Source organism: Anser brachyrhynchus (assembly GCF_964034855.1).
Source record: "Anser brachyrhynchus genome assembly, chromosome: 8".
Taxonomy (NCBI): domain Eukaryota; kingdom Metazoa; phylum Chordata; class Aves; order Anseriformes; family Anatidae; genus Anser; species Anser brachyrhynchus.
The window spans coordinates 20,481,101-20,503,913 of NC_137702.1; the positions used below are offsets into that span (position 1 = coordinate 20,481,101).

At 52.4% G+C, this 22,813-nt stretch overlaps 1 protein-coding gene and 1 long non-coding RNA gene across 4 annotated transcripts in view; one reads left to right on the forward strand and one right to left on the reverse strand.

The window, feature by feature from the left end:
• TNR (tenascin R) overlaps positions 1 to 22,813 on the reverse strand; it is a 63,959-nt gene that overhangs the window by 11,963 nt on the left and 29,183 nt on the right. For both annotated transcript variants that reach the window (XM_080601943.1, XM_080601942.1), the window contains exons 2-16: positions 19,131 to 19,686; positions 16,211 to 16,687; positions 15,506 to 15,769; positions 14,493 to 14,608; positions 11,691 to 11,841; positions 8,721 to 8,990; positions 6,987 to 7,172; positions 4,802 to 4,891; positions 4,422 to 4,685; positions 3,483 to 3,749; positions 3,267 to 3,386; positions 2,657 to 2,800; positions 1,927 to 2,046; positions 1,205 to 1,348; positions 474 to 604 (exon numbers count right to left, since the gene is read on the reverse strand). In XM_080601943.1, coding sequence (XP_080458069.1) covers positions 474 to 604; positions 1,205 to 1,348; positions 1,927 to 2,046; positions 2,657 to 2,800; positions 3,267 to 3,386; positions 3,483 to 3,749; positions 4,422 to 4,685; positions 4,802 to 4,891; positions 6,987 to 7,172; positions 8,721 to 8,990; positions 11,691 to 11,841; positions 14,493 to 14,608; positions 15,506 to 15,769; positions 16,211 to 16,687; positions 19,131 to 19,626 — 3,240 coding nt within the window. In that variant the 5' untranslated portion in view covers positions 19,627 to 19,686. The remainder of the gene's footprint in view (positions 1 to 473; positions 605 to 1,204; positions 1,349 to 1,926; positions 2,047 to 2,656; positions 2,801 to 3,266; positions 3,387 to 3,482; positions 3,750 to 4,421; positions 4,686 to 4,801; positions 4,892 to 6,986; positions 7,173 to 8,720; positions 8,991 to 11,690; positions 11,842 to 14,492; positions 14,609 to 15,505; positions 15,770 to 16,210; positions 16,688 to 19,130; positions 19,687 to 22,813) is intronic.
• The window catches only part of LOC308198825, a 41,199-nt gene that overhangs the window by 606 nt on the left and 17,780 nt on the right, over positions 1 to 22,813 (forward strand). The window contains exons 2-3 of one of the 2 annotated variants that reach the window (XR_013954234.1): positions 6,736 to 6,852; positions 9,927 to 10,107. This is a non-coding gene — a long non-coding RNA (uncharacterized lncRNA). The remainder of the gene's footprint in view (positions 1 to 6,735; positions 6,853 to 9,926; positions 10,108 to 22,813) is intronic. The other variant, XR_013954235.1, reaches the window with a different exon arrangement.

Below are 22,813 nucleotides of genomic sequence, written 5' to 3' on the forward strand. Positions count from 1 at the left end.
ACTTCTGCTAGTGTTTGTAGCAGTTCCTCCAGGCAGACAGGTATGGACACACTCATTAAGTAATCAAATATATTGTATTGCGGGATTAATTAGCTGTCTGTACCTATCTTAATCTTTGCAAGAAGGGCAAACCACTTTGTTAACATCTCTGTTTGCTGGATATTTTTTTTCCTGCCTCATCTTGCTTGTCTTTCACAATCTGTGAATTTTGTCTGTTACTTCAGACTTCCCCGCTATACCCTCTTTGTCCAGACTTGCATGTGTGTGCAGAGACTTTGCCCTAGGCAATCGTTTTCGGCTTTTTCTGATTGTTTATCTAAAGTAAGTTTTGCTCCTGGAGAGCACAGTATGCCCTTCTGCTCTCCCTGGCGTGGAGAGCGTCTTTCTTTTGCTTTGTTGGGTTTCCCCTGCTTGCTTCTCCGTGACCTCGGTGTCCCCCGCCTTACAGAGCCCCTTTCTGTAGGAGGACTCACCTTGCGGCTTCCGTCGGTCGATCTGTAGGTCATGACGTAGTTCTCGATCTCTCCCACGGGAGGCAACCAGGAGAGGAGGGCACTCCGCCGAGTGACTTCGCTTGCAGTCAGGTTGCTCGGAGGATCCAAAACTGCGAGGGTGGATGGGCACCCAGGGAAGTGCAGGTCCTCACACACATAACCCCCACCAGCCTGCTCAAACCTGCTCCCTGTCCCAGTGGGTTGAGATTCAACCCCCCCAACCCCGTGCTACAGCCCAAAGTCCATCCTTGCCCTCAGTTTCCAGCCCTGATCACCCGTCTCCTGCCTTGAGCACAGCTCTGCAAACCCTCTAAAAGCCCTCTGCATGCTCTCTGATGGGTAGCGGCTCTGAAATGCATGTGATACCGGGTCTATCAAGCTCCTTGGAAACTAAAAAGTCTGGAGACTATGGCCTTCGGAAACAAGAAGACCAGGGGGGCCCTTGGGTCTTCTCAGGAAACTACATCCAGGGGAAATCAAAGAAAGGGGTGGATGGATGTTGAAAGAGTGAAACTGAAGGTTAATGTTTCCAGCGGTGAAATTCCCGTTCTTGTGTTGTGTCCACACCAGCCCTTGGGTGTCCTTTTGGCACATGGCTACATTTACACCCAGGTATTTGTAATGAGAGCTTAGGCTCAGCCTTTTTGGCCTCTTTTCCTGGGGTGGGCGAATGGCTGGGGGCATATAACAGGGCACGTGTCTGTACGTACGAGTTGTGAAGTTGGTGCTGATGGTCTGGCTGGTGAGGGGCCCGTTGGTGGCGTACATAACGACCGTGTAGGTGGTGCTGGGCAGAAGGTTGGTCAGCTGGTACTCCTGGTTGGTCCCATCCACAAGAATTGTTTCTCCTGCAACTGTAAGCCAGAAGAGGTGAGTTAGGATAGGTGCTTCTCTGAAATGCAGCTGTGGGTATGACCTCACGGTCAAAAGCACTTATATTGCTGAAATACCATGTGCTGCTGTGCAGGAGCTGAGCAGCAGGGGTGGTGCTCAGTCTGAAGGATGGCCTTATTTTGCCCCAGTCCATATATTTGCCTGCTGCTTTCTTTCCCTTCAGTAGTGGGGCTCACGGGGCTTGCCATGCGTTGGGTTTGCATGGGGTGGGAGATGTGTGGGGACTTGCTTGCCCCTGGGCTGCCGGCAGGCCAGTTAGCGAAGTGGAAGAGTCCCAGTCCCCATGTGGACTGCCATGCAATGAGGCTAGGCGTTGGGCAGTGGAGAGCACGTGCCATGGGACCCCTGCAGGATGAGCTGGTGCCTGGGGATGGGGGAAGCCCTGCCACCCACCAGCAGCTGCGCTCCTGAAGGAGGGACTCCTTCCTGGGGGGGAAAACCACCAAGCTCCCAGGTTTGGGGTGGGGGAGAAGTGGAGGTGAGCTGAAATGGAGCCCCAGCAAAGCTTGCAGCAGAGGGGTGAGGGGTTTTGTTGCACCTGCGTGGCGGGTGAGGACAAGGACGTAGCTCTCCACGTCCATCAGCGGCGGGTTCCACTGCAGCAGCGCCTCCGTGGGGGTGATGTTGGTGGCTGTGACACCCAAGGGGGCATCCATGGCTGTAGAGGGAATGGATTTGGACAGTCAGGCGCACAAAGAGACTGGGCTGCAAACTGGAAGGGCTTCTTGTGTCCCTGCCTCGATGCTCAGGTTCACGTGCCTGTAGAAGAGTTATTGCTGTCCTAGCTGGAGAGCAAAGCTTGCATTGCTTTGCTGCTCAGCCTTGTCTTCCACTGTTTTCTTTATGCATGATATGGGAAGTTGGGTTTTTTGTTTTGTTTTGTTTTAGGTTTTGAGGAGTCTGCGGATAGCAGAGTGTTTTATTCTTGCAATAGGTGCTGTTTGTGTCAGGGCTTTGACACATCTTTCCTCAGGGATTATTTCTGGAAGCCTGTACGTCCTTTAGGAAAGGTTCTTATGGGTGTCCAACATCACATCTCTGGCCTGGTACACAGATTTATTACTCCCTCCATGACAACCCATGTGTATACGGGGAAAGGTTTCCTTAGACATACTTTGGAAGTCCGCAGTGCGCCCTTGTGAGCCCCACTCATCGTGGGCGAGAACCATTAGGTTCAGCTCACTCTCACCTGTCTGATTGCCAGTGCAAGCAGGGGCCAGAGCTGGCACGGTTTGATCACTGCCTGTCCCCTGGGAGCCCCGTCCCACCTGTGTACGTGGTGATGGAGGCCACCTCGCTTTCCTCTCGGCCCCGCACGCTCTTCACCCCAATCTCGTACTTGGTGGCGGGCTGCAGGCGGTGGAGGCTGTACTCGGTGGCATCGCTGGCGATGGCAGCGCTGTCTGTCCTCCCTGCAGGGACACAGCCAAGAGCATTGATGACACAGCTGGTCCCCGTGTCCCACGGGAGGGAAGGGGAATGCCACAAACCCGCTCCGGGGCTGACACTGGGGGCAACTGGGTTCTGTGCCTGCAGGTGGACGCCCCTGTGCTGGCTTGACCTTTTCAGCATCATAGGCAAAAACTGGGGCTCAGGGGTTGGAGGTGAGCTGGGGGAGGCAGGTGGAGGAGGTGGGCTATGGAGAGCTGTGCTGGTTGTGGCTGGGGTCATGCAGTGGTGTGGGATTGGCCACTGCCCCTGCTCCCCATCCCCAGCAGCTGCTTTTGCACCACCTTCTCCAAAAGAAAAGGAAAAGCAAAAAGGGCTGCAGCTGTTTGGACACTCTTAAAGCCCTCCCCTTAGCTTAGGTCCAGACCCATGTGCACCCTGGGGTACAGCACCACCGAGAGGGAGTCTCCACGATGTCCCACTCGTTACCTTCAGTGGCACGGTATGATATTCTGTAGTGGTCAAAAGCAGCAACAGGAGGGCTCCAGTAGACGATCATGGAGTCCTGGGTGATGTTGCCCACCCTAAGGTCCTTCGGTGCATCCATCCCTGGTGAGATGGAGCAGAAAGCAAAGCTGTGGGAGGCAGGTCCGCTCCCCGTCCCCCTGCCCGCCCTCCCAGGAGGGTCCAGTCCCCAGCGGGTACCTGTCGTGATGGAGCCCACGACGGGCTCAGAGCTGACTGCACCATGGACGGCCACCAGCGACACCAGGTATTCGGTGGATGGCCGCAAGCCCGTCAGGCTGGCGTGCTTGAGGGTGCCATCGAGCGCCAGCCGCTGCGCCGCCTCCTCATCCCGGGGGCTGTAGGTGAGGACCAGGCGGTCTGCTGGTGGGGACGGGTCACTCCATGTGATGTTCACGCTGGAGGACGTCAGCTGGGAGAAGTGCAGCTGTGTGATGGGCCGGACCCCTGCAAGACAGAGAGGGGAGGGTCAGCCCACACTGTCTGCAGTTCCCAGCCTCCTGGTTGTACCTAGTGCTGTGCACCAGTGCTTGTCTGGGAGACAGCAGGCAGAGGTGGCAAAGCCTCGGGTCTGGCTGCTCTGGTGGGCTGAAAGTGGGATCGAGAGGCAGAACTGGGAGGAGGAAATGGTGTTTTGCTCAGCTCTGCCTGCAAACATGCTCCATCCCAGCCCTGTGTGATGGGTGGTGGAGCCATTCTGCTACACCTGCTGTAAGCTGTCTGGGCTTCTCAAACATGCTTTTTTTTTTTTTTTTTTTTTTTTTTTTTCCTCCTAGAGGTGCTTTTGAGGCCCCTCAAGGCCTGTTTTCTCCTCCTTATGGACACACGGGCCACTCTGACCACAGAGGACAGCAGGGGCTGGCAGTTCCCCCAAACCCACCTCCTTCTTCTGGGAGCCTCCAGCCAAGCAAGCATGGTCAGCGCCAGCAGCTGAAGGACAGGATCCCCGCACTGGCAGGGCCATCACCCTTCTCAGGCCCATGGACATGCTCTCACGTGGATGGATTGCCTCCAGCTCTCATCCCTGTCACCACCTCATGCGTTTTGGTGCCAGGGACGTGTGGGCTGGTAGCAAGGCCAGCTCTGTGCTTGGCCTCAGCTCTGCTTCTTTTTCTTTACCTGTGAAAGCATCCACGGTGGCCTCCAGGCTCTGCTGACGTCCCCTCTCGGCGATGATGGTGATAGTGTACTCTGTCCCGGGCTCCAGCTCCGAGAGGGTGAGCTGTGACTTGTCCGGGGACACCGTCACTTCGGAGGCCATCCCCGAGGCAGGGGTGAAGGTGACTCGGTAGTGGTCGATGGGACCCATGGCTTTGGTCCAGGCCAGCGAGATGGACGTCTCCGTGGAGGCCGTCACCAGGAGGTCCCGGGGGCTGTCAAGCTCTGTGGGTTGGGTGTTGCAGATGCTTGTTCCCATGCATGGGTTGTCCCATGGGGGATGTGGGAGCTGGTGGTGGTGGGGCATAGGATCAGGCTGTGCTGAATGGGGCCAAACTCACCGGTTCTGGCGTTCATGGTCGCTGGCACGCTCTGCTGACTGTCCATCACGGCTGAAATCCCAATGCCGTACTCCGTCCCCGGCACCAGGTCTGCCAGTGGGTGGAAAGGACACAAAGGTGCATGAGAGCAGCACCTGGCCGGGTGGTCCTGGGGTGTGAGCCCCCCCCGCAGCCCATGGCTGGAGACAGGGAGGCCCTACTGTGTGTCCCGGGGATGACCAGCCCTACCACAGCTCAGCAGCTCCTCCGGGTGTTGTAGGAGAGCCGAGCATTTTTTAAAAGCCCCTAGATGCCTTTGGATAGGGAAATGGGATTAATCTAGCTCAGAAATAACCAATTTTTTAAAACCATTACTGACGTCTGCGGTAATTGCTGGCATCAGGACAGAAACTGTGTGAGAGGGAGAGGGAGTGAGCTGAGATGAGAATGATAAAGTAGCTGTATTTGTTTCTGTAGTGATTCAACATCAAATATTGTCACAGGGTTGGTGTCTCAAAAAGAAATAAATTACGCAGAGTAAATGAAACACACATTAATTAGTAAAGGCACAGTCTAGCTGGGAGCCGACTCAGGCATGTTGCTTGTGGTGGACGTATCCTGTGGTTCTCTCGCAGGGAATGGGAATCAAGCTAATCAAGCTAATTTCCTCTACACCTGTTGCTGGTGGTTGCTTTATCTCTGTGGGACATCTCCTGTGTCTGTCTATCACTCCTGCTTGGCATTTGACAGCTACATTTATCTCCTCCCAATGGTGTATTGATCTTTCCCATTGGGTTAGAGAAAGCCATAAGCCTTCCAGCCCAACCTCTTCTCTCCCAGCAATTTTGGACAGGGAAAAATCACCAGTATTTCTGACAGCTGTGCCAGTTCACATCTCTGGAAAGAGACTTATGGGGCAGATCAAGGCTTGCTGTGTTTTAAAATTTTTGATAAGCTCTGCGCAGCACCATTCCTCATCACTTTTCCTGGGGACAGATGAAGGCTTTTATGCTGTGGATCCCACCAGGTCCTCAGTAGCTGGAAATCCACCACAACAGGCTGCACCAGGGGTAAGGAAACCCTAGAGGAGAGGGCTGCCACGTGCATGATGAAGCTACGGAGAGGCTGTCTTCAGCTCCCCTGCCATCCGCAGTGGCTGTCCTCTCTTCCTCTCCATCTCATCTAGCAAGGCAGCACATGACCTAGAGAACAGGGGATCATCACCAGATCCCCCATCCCTTAGGCTGTCCAACTCTATCTCCATCCCATTTCTCCACGTGCATCGTTGCAGCAGAAACTGTCCCTAATATGTATTTTTCTCACATACCACATTTTCAAGCTAACTGCTCTAATTGTTTTCCTCCCCTCCAGCCTTTCTTGTGACTTGGTGCTGCCATGACTGTATGTTTGCATTTGACTTTTCCACTGAATGTACTAGTTCCTGTAGACACAAATGGCAGAGGTGTTTGAGCCTGAGACAATGTGGAAGAACCTGGTGCCATGCTATACTGAAGATCTATATGAGTGTCAAGCTCAATGAGTGATTTTTTTTATTATATAGAAGTAATTTTTTTTTCCCCCTAAAATGCCACTAGAGCTGCAAATCTGGCAGACAAACAGCTGTAGCTGAGAAAGGAAAATAGGTCTTGGATGGTTCTTCATGCTGCTGTTGCAAAGGGTGTTTGGGATGTCCCTGGTGAGGCTGGCAGCGGGAGGTGGTGGCGTTTGCTGAGCACGGTGACACCTGCATGTTAGCCTGGACCATGCAGTGCTGGGGGTACTTGCTCAGAAATGGCATCCCTGGGTTTGGGTTTGCTTTGTGTGGATTTGGAAAAAAAGCAAAGAACTCAATTATGGGGTATCAGTGTCCCAGCAAGGGGGTGGGGAGCAATATTTTTCTCTAGATCAACCTGAAACACCTTTCTCTCCCCATTTCTCACTCTGCCCCTTGCCAGCTCTGTTTGGAACCCTGGGGCAGCCTCACCGAGGTGCACCACTGTCCTCCCAGCTGAGCAGCACCCCAACCCGTGGAAGGAAAATAGAGCTCCGTCCTGAGGAAAACCTTCTCTCCAGTAAGCAGAAAACTCCAAACCAGCCTCAAATCTGTGCCAGCGCCAGGGCAAGCACACAGTAGTGCTGGTCTGGGCTCTCCCTTGCCTTAACTGCTTGTGAGGAGGATGAGGATGGTGCATGGTTGCGGGCATACCTGTGAGGGTGGCCCGAGTGGTGGGGCCGGTGTCCCGTGGCACCAGGACCTCGTGGTAGTGCTCTCCAGCTAGGGTGCTGTAGACAACCCTGTAGCTGTGTGCCTCCGCCTCGCTGTTGTCCCAGGCGAGCTCAAGGCTGGCGGGTGTCCGTGAGCCCACCCGCAGGTTCTTGGGGGCATCAATCTCTGTGTGACACAAAGGAGAGAGGCATAGTCTCACCGCCGGGCTCTGGGAGCCATGGCGAGGGGACCCAGGTGGCACATCCCCATGGCTGGGGGCATCTGCTGTCACCTCCTGCTCAGCACGGACCTGGGGGTGCCAACCGTGAGTTCATTGGGACCGATGCTACAAAGCCACCAAACATCGGCCTGAACTCCTAGAAAACCTCGAGCATCTTTGCAGACTTGTTCATGCTCAGACACTGTCCAGACTGACCAAATGGTTTATTAGTGCTGCCGAGGCTGTGTGCTTGCATTTGCACGGTAATCCCTCCTGCGAGCGATGGGTTTGGGCAGGGCAGGGTCTGGTGGCTGCTGAGCATTGCTGTGAGCAGGGCATTAACTCCTGCTCTGGGTCTGGCCTCAGGAGGTTTTTTTATGCTGTCATTTAGAAATAAAGCGAGGAAGGCCAACTCAGCAAAGCAATCGCAATGAACATCTCATCCTAAGTACATATCTACACAGATATATACACACACAACTCACACACTGCGGTTATTGTAATAGGAGCCTAGTATCCACCAGTGATGTACATGACAAGTAATTTATATGCCATAAAAGAGCACTGATATATGCTCTCTACCTCTTCCTTTATGGCATGGTAAATTAAACCTGTTAGCTATCTGCAGGCTCAACATTAATTAAGGTTTTACTGACCAGTTCGGCTATTCATATACGATATAAAATAAGATAACCACGTTTTTGACTGGGCTGCTTCCAGCTGCTTAATTGCTGATTTTTCAGGCAATGCCTCGGCTCTCAATGCTGAGCAGGTACAAGAGCATTGTCTTAAATTGACACCTCCCTGATGCACTCTGATCTGTGGGTGGTATTAGGGATGTAAATTGCTGTGTTTGGGGGGGTTGTTTAGTCTGGAGAAAGGGAGGCTGAGGGGAGCCCATCACTATCTGCAACTCCCTGACAGGGGGCTGCAGCAAGGAGGGGTTTTGTCTCTTTTCTCAGGTGACAAGCAATGGGACATAAGGAAAGGGCCTCAAGTTGTGCCAGGGGAGGTTAGACTGGGCATTAGGGAAAATTTCTTCACAGAGAAGGTGGCCAAGCACTGTAGTGTGCTGCCCAGGGAGGTGAGGCATTCCCTGTCCCTGGAGGTATTTGAGAGACGTGAAGATGTGGCACTGAGGGACATGGGTTAGTGATGGGACTCGGTAGGTCAGGTTGATGGCTGGACTTGGTGATCCAGAAGGTCTTTTCCAACCTAGGTGACCCCATGATGTTATGATTCCATTTGTTCTGTAATGGGATGCAAGACACCTTCCTCCAGGTGTCTTCACTTGGACCTGCACCTTAACCATCCCGCTGCTTCCTCCCGTTGCACAGGCTCAAACCCTGAGCTCATTCATGCTGGGGAGAAAAATCCATGCTGCTAAAGCATGGACGCGTGCAGTGAGCCTTCCCAGGGGGCTGGCACTGCCCCCACTCCCCCCACCCACCCACCCACCCATGCGCCCGCCATGTGCTGTAGGCCTCAACCCCCCGGCCAGCTCCTCCGGCTACCTGTGGTGAACTGGGCGAGGGCCGGCCGGCTCTCGTTGGTGCCCCGCAGGGCGCTGACGGCGAGGTGGTAGTGGGCGCCGGGGCGCAGGGCCTGCAGGGAGTACTGGCTGAGGGGGGGCTGCAGGCGGAAGGTGGTCCTCCCGCCCTCCCCGTCCGCCAGCCCGTACTTCAGCAGGATGGCGTCCACCCGGGCACGTGGGGGCGTCCACTCCACAAAGGCCACCGTGTCGGAGACGTCCCGCACCAGGATCTGCGTCGGGCCGTCGATGACTGCGGAGGGTTGGGGGGAAAGAGGTGATGGTTATTTGGGGAGGGTCAGGTAGGGAATGCAGCAGATGCGGGGGCATCGGAATTCAACCTGACCTTCAGAGTGGCATGGATTAAAGGTGGCATGGGCGAGGGACTTGACCCCTCCAACTCCAAGTGCTCAGGGGCCTGGTCCTGGTGGGTTCCCAGTCCCTTATTCCAGTCCTCTGGCTCTTTCTCAAACCCTCTCCACTTCCCCCTTGTCTCTCCTCAGCTTTGAACACCAGAGCAGGACCCAGTTGCTCTCCGGTCAATGCCCATTACAGATACAATGCAACTTCTGCCCTTCTCTCAGGCTGGGTATTGGCAACAATTCCTGTCTGGCTTTTTTTCAGGAGGCATTGCCTGGGATAAAACCTCCTACATTTAGCTGTGGTCCATTTTCTTTGCTCCTAGATAACTGCTCAGACTCAGCGGCACATTGAAAAACATAGTTTTCTTTTGTGCCAGGCTCTTCAAGCCATTCAAACTGCTCTTATCGATGATCTCCTTCCACTCAATTTACTCTTTTTCTAGCCCTTCTGTCATTGAGAAAATTTATCAGCAATGATGTTATGTCTGTTATGCGTTTTGAAAGGCGTTGACAGTGTGTTAAATAACAGGGGGCCAAGGACTGATCCAACCATCAAGAGCTGAGGAACGCCTCTAGAAATGTTCCTGCCTCAGTGCCAACTCCCGTTTTGTAGCTAAGCTGAGGGATCAGCTCCTGGAGCTGTCAATGTGTCAGCACTGGGGGTAGAGAAGAAAATGCCACTGCTCTGGTGGGTCTTCGTAACCAGCTGGGAGTGGGGCTATGGTGGGTGTCCGCCACTGAACCTGTTCAGATAAAGGGGTTTTAGCTAAAGCATTCATACTGGGGAGAGACTAAGACTGTTTTGGGCATTTTTCTCTCTTTTGCAGAGAATCAAGCTCTTTCTCCTTCTGGACCCCCCAGTGCTTGTCCAAGGGCCCAGGGCCCAGGTGAGGGATGTTCTGAGTCCTGTGGGACCATCAGCATCTAACTGCTGCATGGATGGATGCTCCTGTGCCGTGGCACTGCTAACGCACTGGCAACCTCTTTGATCACTGCTGTGACCAGAAGGTGGGGAAAAAAGCACACTGATCTTGTAGTTCAGACTGTACTGCATATGAATATGGCCAAGATACTGTATGTATCAGAAATGTCACTATACAATAAATAAGTGCTGAATCCTGTACCCCTGGGTGGGGAAGTGCTGGGGGAGATGTGTATGGGCAGGGGTGAGCAGGCTGCAGTGGTGCTGGAGAACATCGAGTGCTGCTTGGTTCCAGCACAAGGTGCTGAGGCAGAAAAAGGGTGGTGGGGGCAACGCTGTGGGAGCACCACAGAGGAAGGCAGACAGGCCAGCGTAAGGACCCCTTCATGGAGAGAACCAGGAGCCCACCAGCCCAGCTGCGCTCCCCCTCACTAAGGTCAACCACTGAGTTTGATGTACCAGCCTCTCTGTTTCTTTTCCCTGCCTTCCTAGGGAATGGGAAAGGTTTGGGCTCGACCAGGAGATGTCTCTGTTAAGCCATGTCAAGCTGAGCAGGACTGTGCTGAGGAAGCCCAGATCTTCAGCAAGCCAGGGGCTGCTGCTGGTGGGGGAACCCTCCCTTCAATCCACACCACCTCCGCCTCCCCAAAACCTCAAATTTAGCAGCCCGGAGAGAATGGCACCTTGTTACAATCCTCTGGGACCTATCAAAATGCTGTTTGCATTTGCAACAGCTTGGACAGAGGTAGAAGTTTGCCTGGCTGCGAAGGCAGGCTGCAGCAGCTCTGGCCTGGAAAGCACCTTTTCCCTGCGCTCTGCCCATTGCCACGTCCTTCTTGGCGAGGAGGGGACCTTATTCTTCATCAAGCTGTTTCTGGCTCCCTGCCCCAGTGCCTAATTTGCCTGAATGGGTGGGAGTAGAGGGTGTTCAGTGGCATGAAAGCAGGTGGGAGTTTTAATCTGCTACAGATGAGTAGGCAGTGCAATTATAGAGATGGTTCTTTGGGGGTGTCCCGCCTCCAAAATGTGGCTCAGGTGAGATAAGCAGGGAAGAGGAATTTACCCAGCTATATTAATACAAGCTGACCAGAGCCATGGCTCCCAACCCCATTAACCTCACCACTCTTTTTGTGCTCACAGCAATTTGAAGGGAGAGGGTCAAAGTATTGCATTAAAATCTACTGCTATGATGCATCTCTAGCTTGGGCACTTGGGTTGTGCTAAGCATCCAAATTCAGGAGGTTGGATTGAAGAAAACCACTTTTGTGTGTCTGATGCCCCAAATATCTGGCTTGGGTAGCTTTTTGGCCCAGCAGATGTTGCTTTTGGAGCTGGTTTTGCTACAGGAGGGCTGTGAGCTCCCCGTTACAGTGTATGGCAGAGGGGCTACTGGTGGTGGTCAGGTATACCCTCATTGCCAAATATCATCAGATCCAAATATCCTCAAATATCATCAGAGAAGCCACTTGGTGAGACAGTCAAAACCCTCATTTTGAGACACCTGGGAACCCAAACCCATGTATTTTCAGAGATCACAAAATATCCCTGCAGAAGGCTTTATCCGTGATGGACTGCAGGGATGCTCTTGCTTCTGGGACCTTATTTTGGGGATGAAACACAGGATGCTGCAGTCCTTGGCCGCAAGCTGCCCGGGGCTGGGCTCACTCACGGGTGGAGACGCTGTCAGAGGCGGGGGGGCTCCTGGCTTGGTCCTTGAGGGCCACCACGGTGACGGTGTACTCCTCACCAGGCTTCAGCCCCGTCTGGTTGAAGGTGGTGACGGTGCTGGGGAGCTGGGCGATCACACCGCCCTCGTTGTTCTGCCAGGGGACAGGGTGAGAAAAAGCATCAAGAATGAGAAATGGGTTAAAATACACATACACACACAGACACACAAAAGAGCTTTTTAAGGATGAATACAGGCGTGTTCCACACATCCAACCCTATACCCCTCACACTGGCATTTCCCACCGTGGAGATGTAGAGCCTGGGGTGAAGTCACCCACCAAGTGTGAAGCACCCGAGATTCTAGGCTGAGAAATCCTTTCCTATCCCCTTTTCCTCTTACTCCCTCCCCTTCCCTCCTTTCTGTATTTTGCCATCTGTATATCTGCTGTTCTCCAGAACAGAAAAGATAATAAAAACCAAACCCTGGACTCCTTTTGCCTGCATGGCTGTTATTCAGGTGCCAGGCGCCTTCTGCATTTCATACAGGGATGAAACCATAACATCTTATTTTGGCACTCTGTCCTTTTTAAGTATATTGATTAAATTTGATATACTTTGTATTTTGTTCTCTGAAAAACCCGTCTTTTAAGCAACTGCAAATGTCACCTTCCCTGCCAGTGTTTGGACAATGGATCTTTTCTTGCTGCTGTCTTCACTAATAATGCACTAAACAAATCTCTGCACATAGCTCTCAATTCATATTAATCTATTTTTCTCATTAAACAGGAAATCTTCCATTTTATCCATAAATTGCCATCTTACCTTTCCTAATTTTCTTTTCTAAATCTGTCATCACTTCTGCTTTTCACCGAACACCACGCAGAGCTGGTCTCATTACCCCAGTTATCTCTGCGTTGGTTTTAGTTCCCATTTCTTCCCCGCAGTACAAGCAGCAGATGTGCAATCCCCACCTGAGACAGTTTTTGGGGACCAATAGCAATGTGTGTGTGCAGAGGGCGGCTTGCTCAGGGGGAGGGTGTGCACACCCCTGTGGGGACACCAAGGACAAAATTAGTGTCCTCACATCCTGTTTTTGGAAAGGCAGATTGACCTCGATTTGCAAGCCCACAGTGTAGGGGTTATTTACAATAGCGCTGCTTTAATGATTTTTTTTTTTCATGTTGCTGCCTCTTGGACTAGATTTTGCTTTTAAATGGGGTGCGGCAATAGTTTTGTGTCTGCCTGAGCGAGCGTGGCTCCCAGGCAGCCAGGGACACAGCACCCTCTGCCTTGTTTTGGGAGAAAAGCCACTGGTAGAGACTTGAGAGAGTCTGATTTCAGCAGCAGGAGCACAACTGCATTTTTACAATGCAAGACCACACACCTGTTAAAATTAAAGCCCTGTGAGCTGCAGCCCTTCCCTCCTCTAAAAACCTGCCCAGAGGAACATCCATCCTTTTGCACTTTCTCTCTTTGTTTCATTCCTGAAAACTTTCTTACTGGTTTTAAGCCTATAAAAGGGAAACAGGAGACAATAAAAAGGGAAATGGGAGACAACAGGTTGCATTAGTGGGCTGGCTTAAGGAAAAAACATTGCTGATGTCACTGTGGGTGAGAAAGTTACTTCTATCCCACCAATTCCTCACCCTAAAACGTGTCTATACCCATTTATCTGCTTCAGGGTAACGTTGTTGAGATTAAGTCACGCGTATTGGTGAAATGCTTCAAAGATATGCTGGGTTTTTGTTACTAGGCTCAGGTGGCCTTTTCATGGCCTTTTCATGGCGTAGCCTTATTCCATCCCAAAATACAAAATTTTTGTATTCCATCCCAGTGCCCTTAGGTTTGTAACCATGGTACCCAAACTTTGCCTTCCAACACAATTTGTGTATCTAAAATTGCACCAAGATGCTCCCAGCCCTTTTTGGAAGTGGGGAATGAGTTATTTCAAGCCCTCAGGTCCCTGTTTTGTGCTGCGTCTCATGATGCTTTGCAGCTAAGAGCTGTTAAAACTTTGGGGCCGAGTTCTGCTGTGCTCTACTGCCCAGAGCTGCCTCTGACTCCAGCGAGGATTTTGTACAAGGGAAAACGGCATAATTGAGCCCTTAATCAGCATTTCTTTTACTGCTGAGGATTGAATGCCTCTTGTAAAGAGGCTCCATATACAATTGAAGCTATACTTATGGCTAAATGGTGTAGAAATTATGAATATAGATGAAATACTTGATGTACGATTTTTGTTACCGCATATGGAAAATATGTGATATTTAGGGCAACACTTTCATCCTTTTCATCTTTTCTGGCACCAATTCTACCTGTTCATCACCACAATTAAAACGCCGTGGCAGGAATTATCTGAGCATGTGGCTTGAGGAAGCTGGAGGTCTGAGAGCTAATGGCTGGTTGGTTAAGTCTGGGCTTTTTGGGGTGGCTTAGGGTGCAGAAAGAAGGGGCAAGAGAGAGGAGGAAGGGTCATGGCAAAGGAGATGGAAGGGAAAAAGAGGGGGCAGCAGCAAGAAGCAGCAAAGCTGGAAGATGTCCTTAGATATATTTATTGGGGAATTTCTTTGAGAACTTGTGTCTTGATAACAAAGGCTGATGGGGAAAAACAAGCCAGCAATTTGAGGTTGAGATGTTTAGGGCTGTCTGATGGGAAGCATGAAAACTGCAAACCGAGGTTGTTTTTTGTTTGTTTTTTTTTGGGGGGGGGTGGGGGGGGATGTAGTTGGAAGCAAATTTTGGCCCTGCTGGCTCAGTGTGGTTACGGTGTACCCGCGATGCTGTGCTGGGGGGGTAGTGGTACCTTGGGGATGAAGCTGATCTCCCAGCCATCGAAGGGAAAGGAGAAGGGCTCCCACTGCACCTCCACGGTTGTCTCCGTGATGGTCTTGAACTTCAGCCCCTGCGGTGTGGCCAGGTCTGGAAGGGATCAGGAGGTGGTGAGGGCCAGGGTGTCCTCCCTGAGGCTATTTTGTTATCTGGACAATGGAAGTGGGGCCCTCTTGGTCCCTGTTAGCAGTCATGGTCCCTTTGTCTCCCCTCTGGATGGGCTGGAGGGAGAGGAAGGGGATGCCCTCCCTTGCAGCATCTTCCTGCATTGCACCTAACCACACCATGCAAATGAAATGAGCAATGGGGTTGCAAAAGAGGTATCTGCATAGCTTGTTTTCCCCCTGCTCTCTCTGTCTTAAGTTTCCAAGGATGCTTTCTGGAGGCTGCTGTCACAGTTTTCACAGTATTCCAGTTTTCTTCTTGTGTGTTATGGTCCTAGACAGCAACATCCCTTCTTGCTGTGCTGTTACCTGTATGGTGGGGACTGGTCATGGGGATTCCATCCAGAATAGGGAGCAAAACCTGTGACTTGTATGATATATCACAAATATGTAAAGTATCTGGGGCTCGGGGAGCTTCAACCGAACAGTGGATGTTTCCTTGATTTTCAGCCATTTGGGTTTTCAAACTGAGACTTCCTGTGGAGAGTGGACACATCTCCGCCTCTCCTATATCCCCATACAGATATATATGTGGATAAAAATACTCCCAATATATATTTTTTTGAAGGCTCAATTTTCTTCTGCTAGAAGGTTTTTATGGAAAATGTGAGTCAGCTTGAGCAAGCTGCACAACATCACGGCAAGGCAATGTGTTATGTTAGGAAAGCCATCCTAGAAGATGGCAATTATGAGATGGATGCACCTTGACAGGCTACTGTGAAAGCTCCTCATTACACGGGCGAGCGCTGCCTTCTCCAGCCACCTGACAAGCGTCACCCCTGGTTATCTGGGCACCGAGTGACAAGTACAGTCAGATACTTACTGGTCATCACCTTGGCGGTAACAGGGATGCTCAAGACATCGCTGATGACCGCGTAGACGCTGACGTTGTAGGCAACGCCTGGCTCCAGCTCTGTGATGGTGATGGTGCTCCAGTCCCCAGGCACCCGCTGCTGGAGCTGGGTGCCCCCTGGGCCCGCCGGCTGGTAGGAGACGACGTACTCGGTGGCTGCCCCGGGGCTGTCCCATGCCAGCTCGATGGAGCCGTCGCTAATCCCCGTCACGCGCAGGTTTTCAGGAGGAGCCACTGATGAGGAGGGTAGAGGGAAGGAGAGCATCAGGACACGCATGGCTTATGCTCTGGCCACGGGTAAGGGAGGGTGGGACTCCTGGTTGGATGTGGGTTTGGGCTCTTTCCCAGGGGTCAGCTATGAGTATGTAGTGTTATCTGCAGCTGCAAGCCAAAGGGCCAGGAGAAACAGATTGCACTGCTGTTGTAACAAGGGCTTACCACCAACATTTGGACATGAGTCACTGACTTTTAGCTCACCTCCCAAACCACTATGCATAGAGTCTTTGGGCACAGGGACAAGAAGGAGGCAGTCAAGCTGCTGGACCTGAGCAAGTCCTGCAAGACATGCTCTACCGCCTACGGGTTCCTCCCAAGCTTCGTGGTGCTCCTATGGGACGCTGGACACCTCGAAGCCCTTCCTCACGCATTAGGACCCATCTCCCCACACACCCCTACCTGCCGAGCAGTCCTGCCCTCCGTAACCATCCTCGCAGACACAGATGCCATCCTGGCAGATGCCACGTCCGCTGCAGGCATTGGGACACCGCAACCACCCGCAATCTTCTCCGGCGTAGCCCTCCACGCACACACAGGTGCCGTTGGTGCAGTACCCCTTGCCCGAGCAGTCGCGGGGGCAGCGGGGCTGGGAGCAGTCCTCCCCGGCGAAGCCCTCCTCACAGACACACTCTCCATCCACGCAGAGCCCACGGGCGCCGCAGCCGGCGGGGCAGCGGAGCTGGGAGCAGTCCTCACCGCCGTAGTCGTTGTCACAGACGCACTGGCCCTCCAGGCAGACACCACGGCTGGAGCAGCCCCGGGGGCAGCGGGGCTCCGAGCAGTTGCTGCCGGCCCAGCCCTCGCTGCAGACGCAGCGGCACGACTCCAGGCTGAAGTTCCCGTGGCCGCTGCACGGCAGGGTGTAATCCAGGCGTCCTGCAAAAGGACGTGGGGTGGGCGGTCAGAGCCCCGCCGCTGGGGCTTGGGGATGGGGTGCAAGCAGGGGGGCATGGTACTCCCTACAGCTGAGCTCTCCTGGCCCAGGGGAGTTGGTGGCTTTAGGGCTGGAGAAGGCATGATTTGCAGGATGGGCCATGCTGGGGCTCGGGTTAGGCTTCAGGCGTGTGTCTGTCCCCTCTGGTGCTCTGGCCTCCACGGCACCTGGCTATGGGTGCCATCAGCCCTGCCAGGTGCAAGAGCTTCCTTTGCTATCTTTTTAGCTCCCCAGACCTCTTAGTGTGGAAAAAAATAAAAATAAAAATAAAAAAACCTTTCCTGGTCTCCTACAAGAGGCAGCTCTGTACCCAAAGACTTCATGTCTGCCCCTACCCTGGTGACTCTGACTGGGATGGAGCTGTTGGCTTTGCACATGGTTTCAGGTAGAGAATCACAGGATCATTTAGGTTGGAAAAGACCTCTAAGATCATCTGGTCCAACCTTTAACCCAGCACTGCCAAGTCCCCCACCAAACCATGTCACTAAGCACTATATCTACACGTTTGAAGACCCCCCATGGATGATGACTCAACCACTTCCCTGAGCATCCCGTTCCAATACTTCACAACCCTTTCAGTGATGAAACTGCACTTCCCCTGGTGCAACTTGGGACCATTTCCTCTTGTCTTCAACGCACGTGGGGGTTGTGGGAAAGTAGGGAAGACACAGGGGGCCACCACTTGCAGCGTCCCCCGTCACTCAGCAGCCTTGCTATGGGGAGGGGATGGACACATAGCAGTAAGGGATAAGTTGCTCTGACTTTACCAGAGCTTCCCTCTATTCTCCCGTGACATGGACTTGATGGTCCAGCTTTGGGTTTACATCAGCCTGCTAATTTTGACTGCTTTTCTTCTTTGTGTAAAACACAGAAGAAGAGAAACCCTTCCAGCCCTTAGGAAACCTCTGTACCATGCAGAGCACAAACCACTGGACTTTTTGTCCCCTCAGCTGAATTTCTCATCCTAGCCAAGCTATTACAGCTCTGCCTACGGCGTAGGCATCAGACGCTCCTGTAGAAGGGCTTAGTTGTATGCTGTGCCAGACAGACCTGTTTGGGTTGCTTTGCAGGATACTTCCCACACTGGGAATGGCGATCAGGTTCTTTTCAGAGCCCAGCCTCCAGTGGAGTTATCAAACAGAGAGGATGCTTGTAGGTCTGCTGGAAGACAGCAGCTTTCTGTGGGGAAGCGCCTCAGGCTGTGGGGTCACGATCCTGGTCTCATTTGCAGTGCAGTGAATTGAAAGCGACTCGGGTAAAACGAATGAGATTACTCCAATTTTACCTCGGTACACATCTGCCATCCGAGTGGAGGCTCCAACAAGTGATAAATGTTTAATGGGACCGGCTACATATGTTGCAAGCAACCCAAATTCACCCATCGGTATTTCAAATGAATTCCTTTAAATCAGGTTTTTCCTGTTGTGTTTTCCACTTGATTTTAACCCTTGCTGTGCACACATCTGTGGCCTGCATAGGTGTTTTCCATCCTCTTTCATCCAATCACACTGCTGATGGGTGCCACATCAGGAGCGCCCCAGCAGGACTGAGCTGCGCCAGGGGCCAAGAGGTGCCCTTCCAGACAGCACCTTTGATGAAGCTACCTGAGATGTAGGAAACTGCTTTTGTGCTAGCACCTGCACTACTGAAAGGCAGCCTCTAGCCCAAATCTTTGATAACCCATCTCATTATTGCATTATCTCATATTACAGAGGGACCGAGCTGCATCTTTACCAAAGAAACCCTGATGGGGGCTCTCAGAGAGCTTCAACAACTGCATGCATTGTTATTCAGATGAAGTATCCTGTTGATGGTTTTGTGCATTTGTTATAGGTTTTGTTTGAGTCTTTTATGGCAATAGAAGTTGTTCTCTGTGTTTATTTATGTATTTTTTAACTCACATTTTCATAGGCACTGACTGTCCCTGCAGAGAAGATGAAGAAGCTTATTGCTGGCTCCTGCAGTGCTGCCTTCAGCCTGGGGACAGCCGAGGAGAACAGCAGATATTTCTCCCCTCCCTGCCCCATGAATAGTGGCAGATCTTTAACAGAGTTGTGAGGAGGACAGGGTTGGGGAACTCACCCTTCTAACCCCTTAGCAGATGTAATTTTATTTTTAATGAGATTTTGGTTCTGCCCGGTGGGTGTCTTTTTGATCATGGGGTTTTCACAGCAAGTGAGCCTTGGGGGCTTGAGTTACTGAATCCTCCTGGGGACTTTCCTGTCTTGGAGGCCGTAAGTTGGGCTTTTCCCTAAAGACACAGCCATGAGTAAACATAGGTTTTCCTCCATCACTACTCTGAGTGGCATCACCAGCTCTGCATTCCTCCTGCCTTTGGCTCGAGCCCTGAGCCCCCAGCAAGAGCTAACAGGATCGCATTACTACCTGTGGCTGCATTTTCTTGGCAGCAATTGGAGTTGCATTGGTCGCGGAGCATGGAGACCTCCCTCTCCAGCATCTCAATCCTGCTCAGCAGCTCCTGCAGGGATGGGAGGGAGGTGGAGCACTTGCAGGCCTGCTTGGGCAAGTTTATCCTGTGGGTGAAGGTGACCTGGCTCTCGCTGTCGGAGGTCTGCTCCGTGTACTCCGCCAGCCTGTCGTCTTCTGAACTCACCTCCTCGGCCGAAGGCTTGAGCATGGAGGAGCAGCAGCTGTCCAGGGGGATGTTGATGTTGTAGATGTGGTGGAAGACCATGGGCTGCTCTTTGATGGGTGGACTGCAGTTGGCAAGACCACCCTCCTCATCCACGGCCGGCCGCTCGGCTGGCTCTGTTGTCACCTCCAGGTGGCACTCGAAAGGCTTGAGGACGGTGCCCAGCAGTAGCAAGTTGAAGCTGAGGAGCACGTTCCTCAGCACTGGGTTTTCACTGTCAGTCCCCATTTTTCTGGGAGAAGGAAAAGCCTTCTAAGCCAGCCTTGGTCAGCCAAGTGGAGGGAGGACCTGTGGACACAGAAGAAAAGGGAGCATGGTTGGCACAGACCCTGCAGCTGTGCTCAGGGTAGAGAAGCAGAATTGTCCAGAGGGATGTGGGGCCAGCTCAGCACAAGCACAGCCCTGCTGGCTTTGGTGAAGCCCAGACTGGGTCCAGGAGGAACCCACAGCTAGTGAGGAGCAGCACCTGCTGCCCCTGCCTTCTGGTGCTGATGGCCCAGCCCTTCATGCCACCCCAATAGCCCCTGGTACAGCCCTCAAATGGTGGCAGAGGCAGCTTCTTATCCCTATTATATATATATATTTTAAGGAAAATGGTTAATTTGGTACTAACAAAGCCTCACATGCTTGTGTGTCCGGCAGAAACACCCCTTATGGGTTCTGCATTCAGTGCAACACCATTACTGAGCAGTATGAAGGGTTAAGGCACGGGTGAAGGTGCTGCATCCCTGCCTTAGGTCCTAACTCGGTGCCCCAGGAGCTGAGCCCAGGGTTGCTAAGCTTCCTCCAGTAGCTATAGGAACGGCAGCCTCGATGCTAAACACCGTTAAATTACACCACGCAGGCTTGAGCTCCTTTAGGTTTGTGCTCTGAGCAGACAAATCCCTCGTGTTGAAGTGGCTTCATCTCCTACCCATGCTCTGGATTATGGGTTAAAATTGCTTTGATTTGAAACAAAACAACTTCTCATTTCCATACCAGCTGTGACCCCCCAGGTGCCAATGTGGGCTCAAAGGCCACCCTTATCTGCAGCCTAAAATCCCTAGTGCCATCCTGCTGGTGCTGGGGATGGATTCAGCCCCATTACTCTTGCTGGGACTATTGTGTGCTGACCACCAGGCACATTAAATCCAGACAATGGGTTCCTCATAGTTTTGGTAAAAAGATGCAAGGAGCTGAAGAGCTCCTCACTGCATTGCCAGAAATTTTGCCAAAGCTCTAAGAAGTCATGAGCTTCAGGTATTATTCAAAGCCAAGACATGGTCCCATTGGGATGGGACCTGCCTTGAAGGGCCAAGGCATGCGCAGGACCAAGAGGTGGGAACTGCCCCATCCTCTACAACATGCTCCTTCTGGGACTTTTGGTGGTGGGACGAGGTGGGATGACAACCTGGGGTTCTCCAGCAGGATGGGTGCAATATCTCAGTGGTTGGGTTTTTGGGGACGGGAGGGAATAATGGTGTGCTGCTCTGGTGTGATCTGACTTTGCTGCTGTCTGCAAGTGCTGTAATCTCAAGAAGTTTCCCTCTCTCACTGCCATTACCCCCTGCTTTGAAGCTCCTCTCCAGCTCCCCAGGGAGCAGCCGTGCCTCCCCCTCTTCCCCTGCTGCTCAATGAAAATATTTCTTTACTAGTTCCTCTCCTACAATGCCAAGGTACTCCTGTAAATACAACTATTCAGACACCTCGCAGCATTTATGGGGTTATTATCCCATATTACTGCAGCGTTCCTGCTGCACTTTTTCTGCTCATGAGCAGGCATGTGGGACTGCTTTGGTAGGTTCTCGCTCTTTTTCTTTTTGGTTTCTGGCAAAGCAAGAAAAATGGAAACAACTCCAAGGTCGGGTGGCCACCTCTTTCACCTTTGCTCCTCATGGTGACTTTGTCCATGCTCACTGGGAGGGAAAGGAGGAGGACACCTGAGAAGACAACAAGGTGGGGTGGGTGCACCTTAAGTGGTGTTTTGGGGCTACTTGCCCAAAGCTGGGGACAGCTAAGCACTCATGAGAATAACCAGAAAGCTAAGCCCTTCACACTGCTTGAGTGCCTTCAACCTGATGGTGACATGTCCCCATGGGGTCCATCCAGGGCTTTTCCCCCTTTGACACCCCTGCAACACCCCATGGATGAGCCTGGCTCAGGGGGGGCTGCCCTCAGAGCCCCCCAACACCTCCCCAATCCTCACCCAGCTCCTGGCCTCCCCAGCAGCTTCTCGGTGGCCCTGACTGACCCACGGAGAGACCTCTTGTCCCTGGCTGGTGGGGCAGCCAAGCAGGGGGGCAGCACAGGGACTAATTAGCACTGCCTGCCTTTGATTGACTTGCTGGCATGTGAGACTCACCGCGAGCTCCTTGGCCTCTCTCCCTGCTTTTTTTTTGTGTGTGTGTTCAGTAGGAAAGTAATTATGGCCGCGTGCCAGCGCCATGGAACCAGGTCTCGAAGCGAGCCCCGTTGCAGGGCTGCAGTGCGACCTCAGTGGAGGGAATAAAATAAAGTCCTCCCCCACGCCTCGCTGCCCAGCAGAACCCAGCCTGGCCGCTGGAAGAGTTTGCAGGTGGGATGAAGGAGAGTGCGTGCACGGCCACGAGGACTTGCTAAGGATGGTGAGCAGGTCGTGTGGCTCACAGCTCCAATGTCATGGTTGGGCTTGGTCACCTTGGAGGTCCTTTCCGACCTAGATGTGTCTATGATTCCGTGACCCCAACCCACAGACGAAAAGACATCCGCTTCCTGGCAGAAACCACCAGGCTCATGGACCCAAACCCGATACTCATCGTGCTGGGTGCCTGTGGGATGCTGCCCAGAGCTCATTTCTGGGCGCAGATGGTGGCATCACCCAGGCGGATGGATGGCTTCGGGTGGTGGCGATGGTGCAGGGGCAGTTGCATCCCTATGGCATGATGATAGGGCAGCTTTCTCTTTATTTTCTTTTATTATTATAAACAGAGTCGTGGGAGCACTTTGGGGTTGCATGCATGGTCTGAAAGGTCAGGGCTGGTCTACCAAGGAAGAGAAGTTGCATTAATGACAGGTTTGCAGGTGGATTTGGGCCAGCCCAGGCAGGAGTTTAAATTAAGGTTCAAATTCAAGTTTGGCAGGTGCCGAACGCTCAGCTCCAAAACGCTTCAGCTCTAGGGATCTGCGAAATAATCAATCTGCTACTGTTTATGTGCGCGGGGCTCAATAAAATGAAGCAATCTAAAACTGAGAAAAACGTTTGAGCGCTTTTGCCCAAAATGTAACAGAGCCCGGTTCTCTCTTTCCCTCTCAAACAGCCTATCCCCACCCAGGATTTGCATCTTAGGGGCCAACAAAGGAAGAAAGAGAAGAAAAAAAAAAGAAAAAAAAAAAAAAAGAGAAAAAAAAATCCTGCAGAGCGTCCTCTTCAAATATATATTGTAGGTTATTTTTACAT